Genomic DNA, 12,736 nt, shown 5'->3' with positions numbered 1-12,736 from the left:
TTGGATAGAGCTGTCAGCCAGTAGAAAATATAGTTTAATGACCTCATTACCGTGATGATTCTCCAACATTGTCCAATCACAGGTTGGGAACCTAGCTGTATTGCTTACCTGCAGTAGGGAAAAAGTAGATCACTGACCTGGCTATGCTGTTTGGCAGGATTGTCTGAATCTCAGGACTAGCTGTATGGAGTTATAAATATGGAGGCTGCCATTGCTGATCTTTTTATGAAAATTATATTTTTCTGTTTGTCTCTGGCTTCAGTTCAGAGACAATGATCTAGGAAAGTGAAAGTCTAGATACAGTTTACACAGGACTAACAACTCTCCCCTGAAGCCCTAGATTTAAAACTTCTACTAATACAATACAAGATTTCATTTTTGAAAGATGATAAAAGTATACAGTATTCTGTAACAAATACTTTAAGTGTTTTTTATGTGATAACTCAAAACAGATCACAATATACAATCTTGTTTTTCATCATCTCCTTAGTTTGCTTGTGTACGGGTTAAGAATAAATTGGCACATAAATCCAATGCTGTATTACCTCTATATTTCAGCTGCTGATACCTCATGTTAGATTCACTATAGCAATCAATACAAAGGCACGGGAACAGCTCATTTGTGAATGTGGTCTGTTTGACAAGGTAAGGATTCCTTTTCATCTTATTCACTAAGTATATTCACTCAAAAGTCATAAAATACCTGTATTATGGTTGCAAAAAAAAAATTCTTAAATTGATATTAAACCTTCAATTTTTAAGTATTTTCACCAGCTGATTTAATCGCTTACTGAGCATGCAACTTCTTTATTTTTTCATCCTTGCCAGTTTCTTCCAGTTTAAACTGGTTCCCTGACTGCTGCCCCAGTGTTTCCTATTTCAGGGTGACTCCTCTTGCAGCCTCCAATGGAGCCTCCCTTATATGCAGGGGCTAGAGCATTGTCTCCCTACAGGGTCTTCAATAAAAACTCTCAAATGGCCATTATTCTTTTCCAAGATCCCTGCTGTGCTACACACTGGGCTGGAGAAAAAAGATTCAGGCTTTGTTCAGCTGTTGGTACTGGCTGTAGCTGCCACTGGCTGGGTTACATGAGCACTGTCATCCATTAGAAAGTATGTTTTGAGAGAGCCACTGATTGCCTGGTCAGTGTTCAGATAACTCCTCACCCCCTAACCCTGCAGGCACCACAAATTCACCAAGGTTGGATTTTTTATTGATTCTTGAAGACAAGTTTATGGTACCTTGTTCATAGAGTCACTATTGTAATAAGGATTATCACTTTTAACCTCTCTTAAACTGATAAAAAAAAATCTTCCTAATGTAGCTGCCATCCCCTTGTCCATCATACTGTCCTTGAGGTTCTAAGTTAATTTGTGAAATGTTTATAAAGGCCTTGGTACATTTCAACATGGTAATCAGATGTAACACCCTTCAGGTTCAACTAGGGGGAGTTAGTTTATTTTAAAATGGGTGTGAGTCAGCCAGGTTACTTTAGGCCCGTGCTGAGGGCTCTACAGGTCAGTTCTCTGAAACCTACCCCTGCTCTAGAAACTGGAGAAATTTATAGAAGTCAGCTGGTGGGGGTGAGGAGGAGCTGGCCTGCATATTTGAGGGTCCTTGGCCAATCCCTAAGTAGGAAGCTTGGCATAGTGCCAGGAAAGCCCTTAAATATGATTGAACCTGATCAGCAGGGTCAGTCAGTGTCAGGTGGAAGATCGAATGAAGGCTGGAGTGTGAAGTCGGGGAAGGGGCCCAGGGAAGGGTCCCACCTACTGGCAGGGTGCTGAAAAGGAGGATCTTTCTGCGTCAATGTCTCCAGAGAAAGGACAGCCTGTGGATCAGGGAAGAAGCCCGCCAAGCGTAAGGCCTGAATGCAGCCACCAACCCACTAAGCTTGCAGGAGAGTGAGTAATCCTACATCCCCTTGGTCGGATAAGGGGAGAGGGCAGTCAGGTGGAGAACCCAACTAACTCCTCATCTGGGACTGTTTCAAGTTGACAGCTTCAGGGTCCCCTTGCCCAGGGAATTCCCCCAGGCAGCTGAGTGAAGATGGGGATTCATCTAGGGTTTGAGGAGGTACACAAGAGAGCTTTGGAGTCTCTTAAAGGAGAGACTATTTTTGATCCACATTATTTTGTACATAGTTGTCCTCGAGTTTGCAGTTTTCTTTGGCATCCCATACACCCCTCAACCCTATCCAAGTTGTAAACTTTTGGAGGTGTATCTTCAAGGGCTGCCTCCAGGAGAGCCTGTTTTTGCTTTGCTTTTTACCGTATCTCCCACAGTTAGGAAACTCAGATAGTTTAGAGTTAGGGACCACATTCATTAGAGGTGCCTTGACATGATAGCGTGGCTTCCACTTGTATTTGCAAACGTATGAAACAAAAAACTCTGTTTTTAACCTGAGTAGTTAAAATGATTGATTGGGGCTTTTTACTGGCAAGCTTAAAAGTGCCTGAGGACTCCTTTGTATTTTTCTATTAGAGAAATTTTCCAAAGGGAAAAAACTGATAGAAAATTTAACTCTGCCCCCACTATATTCAAAACAAAACAGAAAAAAATCTATTGGGAGATAGGCAATACAAGTGGGGTAAATAAATTTCAGAAAGATACACAGAACCTACTTTTAGACCAGAGAAGAACTGCTCTTCCGATGAATTCCATGGCTTATCACAATGGCCCCTTTACTGTTTATATTTCCTTTTATTACAGGCCAATGCTACAGGAGGTGGTGGACATGTCGAGCTGGTACTGCGAGCCATGAAGGAATTCACTTTTGAGTCTCTTTGTTTACCATCTGCAATAAAGATGAGAAAAATGGAAAACAAGGAAGAGATCCCATATTATTTCTACAGAGATGATGGAATGAAGGTCTGGGATGCCACACTGAAGTAAGAAAATTCAAACCTCTTATCACTGTTTAGCGGGTTCTTTTTTCATTTCTAGAATCTAGTGCTGTTTTTTTAATGTTGCTGCTTGAAAAAAAATGTGTACTAAAAGCAAAACACAAATTGACAAACATCAGAATCTGTTTCTGATTTCTTCTATCTGCACAACTAAATTTACCAACATTGCAGCCTATCCTAAAAAATAAAAACAATCCACTCAAATAATATCCATTCCATCAGGACCTCTACTTAAAATAATTGTTGGTTTCTCTTGAACTTCTAGCTGCCTGGCTTTGATACTGGCTACATTAAAGCATTTCTAGCCCCCATAGCCCCCATAGAGTTGTAAGATATACCAACACAAATGTGGTGGCTGCATAGGTCTTCTTTTAGCAGGATTTTTTCCTCTTCATTTTAATATAGTGATTTTGTCAGTAACACATTTTAGTTCTAGTGTGATAACGCTTTCTCACTGTAATGTATCTATTGAGGAGCAGCCCTGTCACTCTAGGACAGGACTCCGGACCATTTTCCCCTTTCCTCCTCCCCATAACAAGAGATGGATGTAATACAGCACCCAGAGATAGCTGGGAACAATGTAACTGATAAAAGTGCAGACCAGGAAGAAAGCACAGGATGTCATCTGCTTACAAATAGCCAACAAGATCAACAGGTATTTTATGCACTTACTGAACAGATACTGTATAACAAAATGCAAATGAAAAAACAAAAAGAGGGCGCACCGACCTAGTGCATTACCTTTTAAAAATATTTATTGAGAGAAAAAGGTAAGTAACAAACTCACAATGGGCATAAAAGAACACAGGCATATCACAATGAACAAGGTGTTCAATCTAAACAGCATCTGAGTTCATACATTGGAACCCTGGATGACCAACTGACGCGTTTTGAAATGGTGCGCCCTCTTTTTGTTTTTTCATTTGCATTTAGTGACTTTGGACCGCCCTGGTCTGTTGAGGGCAGCAAGCAGTGCATATTCCAGAACGTTCATATTGGTTCTGCTGAGTCCATTCCCAGCACAGGAGAAAAGTGTTTGCTGTGTTGGATTTACTGTATAACAAAATGCCCTAATGATAGCAGACCAGAGGTGAACAAAAAAGAGATCGTTGTTTTAAAGGTTTTTATACGTCTTGGAGTTGATTTAGGCAAATAAGCTGTTCACTTTGCAAGGGAAGTTACACTTTGCAAAGATATTTTCTCCAGAGCATAGTGATTAAGGTGGAGCTCTGCTGATTTTCATCATCCAATTATGTGCAGCAAAAATGAAGTTTTTTATTGCACATGATTGGGTATTCACCACATTCATTAAAGTAATTTTAAAGGTCCTCCTGTTGGGTGCCCCCACAGCAAGCAGCTTGCTATAGGGGCACCCGCTGCTCTGTGCGTCCATTCACACATGGAGCTGTGACTCAGCCCCACCCCCTCTCTCTTCTCATTGGCTCACTGGCTGTGACTGACAGCAGTAAGAGCCAATGGCTCCCGCTTCTGTCTCAGCCAATGAGAAAAGGGAGTCCCAGGATAGCTGAGACTTCAGTGCACATCGCTGGATCGAGAGGGGGCTTAGCTGAGTAGTAGGAGGGGCTGGTGGGGATGCTGCTCACAGAAGGTTTTTTACCTTCGCGCATAGAATGCATGAAGGTAAAAAACCTTGCGCCTTTAGAACCACTTTCAGCCCTTGCAAAATGCAACTTCCCCTGCTGAGTGCACAGTTTATTTGCCTTTAGTAAATCAACCCCTTTAACACTTTCACTGCCATCAATGTGAGGTTCACGACAGTGACAGTGGCCTCTTTTACACACACCCCAAGCGGCTCCATTTGCTACAGTGGATTTTAAAGGAGACATTAGGAGTCTATAAACTTACTTATTATTCTCCAGTGTCCCTGCTTTCAGAACATAGATGTAGCTCACTCTTAGCGTGGGATGCTGGGTACATTTAGCTTTTAGTTTCTTCTGTAATCAAAAATGCAGTGATCATTTGTCTTGCTCTGTTCAGGATTTCACAGGTTGGGGGATTGATTGCTACCCCCTGACTCTGGAAGAAGCTTCCAGAGCTTAGGGAGAGGGATGAAAGCAACAAGCTTGAACATTTATCATGCTCCAGCCAATCCCTGGAGAAGAGTTTCCAGAAGGAGTTGGAAAGGTGATAAATAGTCTGAATCACTGAAGTGCTGGGTTCCTTCTCCTGTCTCCACTGACAGCTTGTGCCCCAGTGATAATCAGGAACCAATCAAAGCAGTTCCCTGTCATATGATCACTATGCCAGCTAAGACCTAATGATTATATGCAAGCTGGAGGCTTTGTTGAAATAAAACTCATAGTTATTGGATGGTTAACCAATGCATGCTGACACGGCTATATTTTGCATGGGTATGTAGACATCAATGGTGTCTGGTCATTAAAGGGTTAAAGAGTTTTCAGCTGGTCACTGTTATTTCATTTGAACTTCTGCATTTAGCAATACTATTGCAGTTCTTCCTGTTTCTAATACATTTTATCTCTATTGCCCTGAAGCACGTACACATTACACATTCATTGCAGATCCAGTTATTTTCCATTGTTTTTTTTTGCATCATGTAACTATTCTAATGACTGCATTTTATTAAAATATTAGATTTACATCCAGCCATGTACACATAAAACTTTTCCAGCAGAATTTAATAGAGGAGTGCAAGTTGTTAACACTATCAGTGCAGGTAGAAAGGAGCAAGGTTTGCCATTTGCCCTGAAACATACTGGTGGTTTTTACAATGCAATGACAAGTCCTGCTAGCCATAATACTTTGGATTACAACAGCTTAAAGTATTTATCAACTTTTGCACCCAATTGGAATAACACCTACTTTATATCTGTTACATGTTTCCATTAACATAGCACTTAGAAATTGCTGCTATTTTCCCTTTGTATGTAGCATTAAGAAAGGGAACATTTGAACATTGTCTGTCCCAACAAATGACCAAAGATCTCAGGGCTTAACATTGTGTGTTAATGAGAGGTAGCCCAGCCTGTTACTACTTTGGCCCTCCACTTTCACTTTCAAATTGTTTAGGTTAGCAAAAGACAGCGGACAGGGCTGACACCACTAAGTGCACAAAAATACTGTGTTGACAGCAGGGGCAGACTGACCATTTGGAAACTCGGGCACTGCCCGAGGGCCCGGGGTCAGTAGAGGGCCCCATGAGATGCCCCTGGTACCTTTTTCATAGGCTTTTTTGAGTTTGGGCAAGGACACAGGGGCCCCATGATCCCCTATTGCCCGGGGGCCCCATGAGTTGTCAGTCTGCCCCTGGTTGACAGACACAACAGGACTTAGGAGTTGAGTGCAGGTCAATATGTATTTTTCTTTTCTTGCAGGGCCTTTAAGGGATAAATCACAAGGAAATATGCAGGTATCACAGAGTAGTACTGCATGCATTTTTTTGTTTGTTTTTTTTATGTATGCTTTAAGAAATATCGCTTAGGTATAACAATTCTAGCAGCTGTATGAAACTATTCTTTCACAAAGGCAAACATGGGATATTAGGTAGCATATTACAGTACTACCAAACAGTGCTAAAAAGGCATACATAGTTCTTTGATCATATCTTGAGACAATCTGACTCTGTAAGTGTCAGTAGATGCAATTTATATCATATTATGAACCCCGCCCCCTTAAAGTATAATTATACCTTGTAAATTAAAACATACAAAAGTCACAAATGTGATATGAATGATGTGAATTCAGTAAAATATTGTTCCTATCTTAAATGAATAAATCACAAAATACATTTATTTCCCTCTTTTGAGTGTTTTGTGCTTCTCACTATAAACACTAATTAATGCACTAATTATTAGCTATGAAAATACACTCATTACTTTCAATAAAAAAAATAACTATGAGTAGGTCACAAAACAATCAGTAAATATCCACTTCCTGACTGTACTTGGCAGAAAAATCATTAGGGAGGCAAACATATATCTGTGTGATTTTATTAAAATAATACTCAAAGCGGCATTAAACCCCAACACAAACATTTATTATATTTGCAGCTTACCATTTAATTGATGTGATTAGTTTTCTTTTTCAGGCTTTCTTTCCTTGATTTTCACCTGGTGAGCTGGCCAGTAATTATGTTGTTTTTCAACAGAACAAGCTGTTGCGTAGACATAGCAGTTGGGGGAGGGGGGGACAAACCATTTATGGTGTGTTTACAGTGACTAGATTTTATTTATTTATATAAACCCATTATCTCAAAAGAAAAAAAAACAGTTTGCTTTAATTGCTTATGCTGTAAAGTTTTAGCTGGAGTTTGGCTTCAAATTGTTAGTGTATCTAAATCTGCTAGTACACCTAACACTCCCTTCCACCCAAATTAAAAATGCTGATTAGAATGATTAGAATGCTACTTTCCAAAGTACTCCTCACTTTCAGGACTATGTTTTCATGCATAGGACATGTAACCAAAGCTAAATAACTCAAATATGCATGAAAACATAGGAAGTGGGGTGCAGAAAAATGGCAGCAGATGTTCTGGACTAATGAGTAAAATTTTGAAATAGTTGGCTGTAGCAGAAAGCAGTTTGCTTACCAAAGGGCTGGAGAGCGGTACTATAATGAATGTCTTCAGGCAACAATTAAGCATGGTGGAGGTTCCTTACATTTTTGGGACTGCATTTCTGTAAATGGAGTTGGAGATTTGGTCAGGATCAATGGTGTCCTCAGTGCTGAGAAATATAGGCAGATACTTATCCATCATGTCATACAATCAGAGAGGCATGTGATTGGCCCCAAATTTATTCTGCAGCAGGACAACGACCCCAAACATACAGCCAATGTCAGTAAGAACTATCTTTAGTGTAAGGAAGAGCAAGGAATCCTGGAAGTGATGATTTGGCCCCCACAGAGCCCTGATCTAAACATCGAGCCTGTCTGGGATTACATGAAGAGACAGAAGGAGATCTGTGGTTAGTATTCCTAGATGTTTGGACCAACCTACCCGCAGATTTCCTTCAAAAACTTTGTGCAAGTGTACCTAATAGAAATGGTGCTGTTTTGAAGGCAAAGGGTGGTCACACCAAATATTGATTTGATTTGGATTTCTCTTCTGTTCACTTTGTTAATTGATAAAAATAAATTGTTTACACCTCTATTTCTGAAAGCATTTTCAATTTACAGCATTTTTTGACACTTGCCTAAATGTTTTGCACAACGCTGTATATTTAAATTATATTTTCTACTAGGGTTATATGATATCAACAATATGTAATTTAATAAGAAACCATGACTTGCTATTTTTGAACAGCTTTGCAAAAGATGTGGTGGATATTTACTATGACAGCGATAAGACTGTGTCTGAAGACAGCGAACTTCAAGCATTTGTGAAGGATGTTTATGTCTATGGACTGCGGGACAATGAGGCTTCTGGTAAATTTCCAGTATAAAAGTGTGCGTGCGTCTTATACAATTATGATTGAAAGATCATTCCCATGTCAAGGTTCATTTTGAGAACTCCCCCCTTTCCTCATCCATATATCTTAAAAAAACCACACGACAATACAAATACAACGATACTTGAACAAAAATGAACTGCATTCTCAGGTTGCCTAAAAGAAGCATTTACTACTCCAATGCCACAAAAAAGCCTGGTGAGGCACGTCAAGGTATTGTTGGGCATATTGTAACCGGGCATTTTTGTAGCATTGGTGCAGTAAAGGCTTTTTTTGACAACTTGACCATGCAGCTCATTTTTGTTCATTTTTGAATTTTCCATTTCTTAATAAGTAATTGAATAGTACTGATTGGCATATTAAAGGTTTTGGATATATTCTTATATCCTCTTCCATCTTTATAATGTATCATTACCTTATTACACAGGTATTTTGACAGTTCTTTTCTGCTCCCCATGGCTCACGATCTAGCCTGCTCAGTGCATCCATGAAAGAGCTAACAAACTCATTGACTATTTATACACTTAAACTAACTGCAATTTAAAAAGACACAGATGTGGGAAATTAACCTTTAATTGTCATTGTAACCTGTATGTGTCACCTTGCATGTCTGTACCAAAGCCAAACATTCCAGGGTATGCAAACTTTTGATCATGGCCATTTGGGTGATATCTGTTATCATTATGATTTAAAAAGGAGCCAAACAACTATGTTATAATAAATGGCCTCATCTAATCACTATCGTTAAATAAAAGACAGGTTTTTTTACATGATCACTAATATTTTCAAAATCAATGCCAAAATATCATGATTTCTCCTAGGGTATGCAAACTTTTGAGCACAACTATATATGGTCCACTATTAGGGTTGGGCTTTATGTTCGAGTCGAACATCAGTTGTTTGTGTGTTTAGCAAGCCCCGCCCCACAGTGCACTGCACCCGGACAATGCATTGTGATTGGCCAAAGCATTCCACATGACCTGTGGTCAGGTTCATTGCTTTGGCCAATTACAGTGCATGATGACTTCACAAGAAGGGGGGGCCACCTGGTGGCTACAGCCAGATGACCCCGCCCCCTTGTGAGGTCATCACAGTATTTAAGAACTGTCGGGTCGGCACTGCTGTTAGAGACAGGAGCCAGCATCCAGAGTGGAGCAGGGTTTTTTCTTTTTTCAGGTAGGCGGTGGTGGCAGGCATCGTGATTGATGTTGGATCTACTTCAGCGGACATTTTTTTATTTTTGTTTTTAATAAAGGGCTTGTCAAAGACTGTCATTTTTTGCACTACACTTTTTTTTTTGTGAATGAGTAGTGGTAACATGTACCCCATACTCATTCACATGGGGGGGCCAGGATCTGGGGACTCCCTTATTAAATGGGGCTTCCAGATTCTGATAAGCCCCCTGCCCGCATACCGCCACAACCACCGGCCACGTCTGTGGGGAAGAGGCTCCCCTGTCCCAAAGCACCTGCCCATCTTGAGGGCATGTGGCCTTGTATGGTTCAGGAAGGGGGGGCTCACTCTTTCCCCCCCCTTTCCTGACCTGCCGGGCTGCATGCTTGGATAAGGGTCATTTTTTTATTTTTTTTGGTATGGGGGTTCCCTTCAAAATCTATACCAGACGGCCCCACGCCATTTTTTATCAAAATATTTAATTGCTGGCAGTTCTTTTTACATTCAGCTGTCAGTGGGGTACCCTCTGACAGCTAAAACATTAAAGAATGTTTTCATTACTAAAATACCGTATGAAATAATAACATAACTAACGCTGTACTTTAGTAGCTGTGTAGTATCTCACCGCAGTAAACGGTATGCGGTAAGATGCTGCTTAGTTAATTGTCCCTGTTCAAAGTTGGCGATCGAACTTTTATTAGGTTCAAATGTTTGATTACAAACCAAATGGGGGTGTTCGGACCATCACTATCCGCCATGATGCATTAGCACACATGCATTATCATGCAGTGATCTAAATAGGATGCCCATGTACCTCAACTGACAAAAATAAACATGCAGCATGTTTGTCAATTCACTGCTCTATAGAGCAACACAATGTGTAGTATGAACTTGGTGCATTGGCAGCTAATTCACTTCTTGTTGTAGTGGCATTGACAGTGAATGGCCCTGCACTGCATTTTAACGCACACTGTGCTCTGAAAGTGAGGGAAAATCACTTCCCTCGTGACAGCTGTCTAAGAGGGGATTTACCTTTCTTTGGAGAGGTTTCCTTACTTCCTGCTGTGTCAACAGAAAGTGATGGGAAATCTCTCAAATGGGATAAAGATGACAAAAATATGACAAGGATTCTACCCATTCCCTACAGCATCCAGAATGAAAAATGTTCCACGTTCGCTGTGTGGATTACAGTAGTAAATTCCCGTTTACTTGGAATACCCAACTACAGTATGTACAGTTTATATAGGTAAATAGATATTGTCTTTTCAGGTGACTGGATATCTGAAAATAATATTCACTTAATTTATTGAGCGAAGGTTGTTGGCTTCTTAAATAATTCAGCCTGTAAGTCGTATCTTGTCTGCTATTCTTATGGCTTGACTCCATAAGAATATTATATTGTTTTTGACAGTATAGAGAAATTGTTGACACAACTTCAAAAGAATACATTTTAATAAAAATCTTTAAGATCTCTATGGCATGTATAAACTTAAAATAACATTATACATTTCCAATATATTGTTCCAATAAAATATGTATAATACACATGCATCCTACATACTGTATTATTGTTGGCTGTCTTTATAGGTTTTCCAAAAACTCTCAAGACTAAAGAAATGTTGGTTGAGTATCTCACACTTGTCATCTTCACTGCATCTGGGCAGCATGCTGCAGTTAATTTTGGCCAGGTATGTGTTGATATAACCACTTCAAACACTTTCACCCCCTTCTAGTCCAGGCCAGTTTTCAGCTTTCAGCACTATCACATTTTGAGTGACAATTACTCATGCAACACTGTACCCATATGACATTTTTATCTTTTTTTTTAGACAGATAGAGATTTCTTTTGGTGGTATTTGATCACCACTGGGTTTTTTATTTTTTGCTATATAAATGAAAAAATAACCAAAAATTTTGAAGAAAAAACCTTTGCTTAGTTTTTTTGTTATAAAATTTAGCAGATAAATAATTTTTCTTCATTAATTTGGCCAAAATGTATTCTGCTATATTTTTGGGGTAAAGATAACCCAAAACTGTGTATATTATTTAGTCTGTGTGAAAGCTATAGAGTCTAAAAACTATGGGATATATGTTTGAAAAATGATCAGTTAAGACCCTAAAATGCCAGATGCTGGTATGACGTATGGCAGTGATATGGATACTGATATGAGTTATGGCAGTGATCAGGACACTGGTATGGTAGTAGTCAGGGTGCTGGTAAAGGGTATGGTGGTGATCAGGATGCTGATATAGGGTATGGCGGTGAGCAGAACGCTGGTATGGGGTATGGCAGTGATCAGGGTGCTGGTATGGCAGTAGTCAGGGTGCTGGTAAAGGGTATGGTGGTGATCAGGATGCTGATATAGGGTATGGCAGTGATCAGAACGTTGGTATGGGGTATGGCAGTGATCAGGATGCTGGTATGGAGCATGGCGGTTATCAGGGCACTGGTATGGTGTAAGGCAGTGATCAGGGTCGTGATTTGGTGTACACTGCTGTATCCTCTGCAGCATCTTATTTCTAGTAGTAAAACCCCAGCCTGTACTTTTTGTCTCTAAATTTGGGCCTAGCCTTGCTCAGTAAAATTCATCCAGCAAATTTTCAAATACAGTAGTTTTGGGCCAGCTGGGCAAAAATAAATGTTCTTTATGCTATTTTCTCAACTAAACAGTTAGTGTTGTTTTAGTCTCAGTTCACACTACTGCGACCTGAAAATTGCGCAACCTTTAGTGCGACTTTGCCAGGCAACTTGAGTACTACTTTGAAGTGACTTTGAAACAACTCTGAAGCAACTTTCAGGGAATGCCTGGGTAATCTTCCTATAAAGTCGGATCCAAATCACATCAATATAGATGAGGATCTGACTTGGAGGCAACTTCCATTAAAGTCTATAGGCACAAGTCAGAAAGAAGTAGCCTTGAAGTAGTACAGGAACTTTTTCTAAAGTCTAAGTGACTTCAGTAGTGCTAATTAAGATGGCTCTCATTGACTAACATGGGATCTCACATGTCATGTGACTTGGGGTCTCACAAGTCAGATCCCAAGTTGTGGCAATGTAAACCAAGCCTTAAGGGCACCAAAAAGTAACAATACAAAATAAAATTTTAAATGTTTATTGTTACTGTTTAAAAACACTGCACATAAAAACAAGACAAAGAATGGTACATAATTATGAATTAATCCACAGTGAGACACATAGACATAGTTAATGCTTGTGAACTCCCCAA

At 39.8% G+C, this 12,736-nt stretch overlaps 1 protein-coding gene across 1 annotated transcript in view; it reads left to right on the top strand.

Moving 5' to 3' along the window:
- The window catches only part of ALOX5 (arachidonate 5-lipoxygenase), an 82,567-nt gene that overhangs the window by 53,879 nt on the left and 15,952 nt on the right, over positions 1-12,736 (top strand). The window contains exons 9-12 of the mRNA XM_089656190.1: positions 559-645; positions 2,714-2,892; positions 8,192-8,313; positions 11,097-11,197. Coding sequence (XP_089512316.1) covers positions 559-645; positions 2,714-2,892; positions 8,192-8,313; positions 11,097-11,197 — 489 coding nt within the window. The remainder of the gene's footprint in view (positions 1-558; positions 646-2,713; positions 2,893-8,191; positions 8,314-11,096; positions 11,198-12,736) is intronic.

This window comes from Staurois parvus, unplaced genomic scaffold (genome assembly GCF_062004578.1).
Source record: "Staurois parvus isolate SC_StPar_1 unplaced genomic scaffold, SC_StPar_1.0 ptg000894l, whole genome shotgun sequence".
Lineage (NCBI taxonomy): Eukaryota > Metazoa > Chordata > Amphibia > Anura > Ranidae > Staurois > Staurois parvus.
The sequence above is the reverse complement of the archived record's forward strand: the minus strand, read 5'-3'. Positions and strand labels throughout refer to the sequence as shown.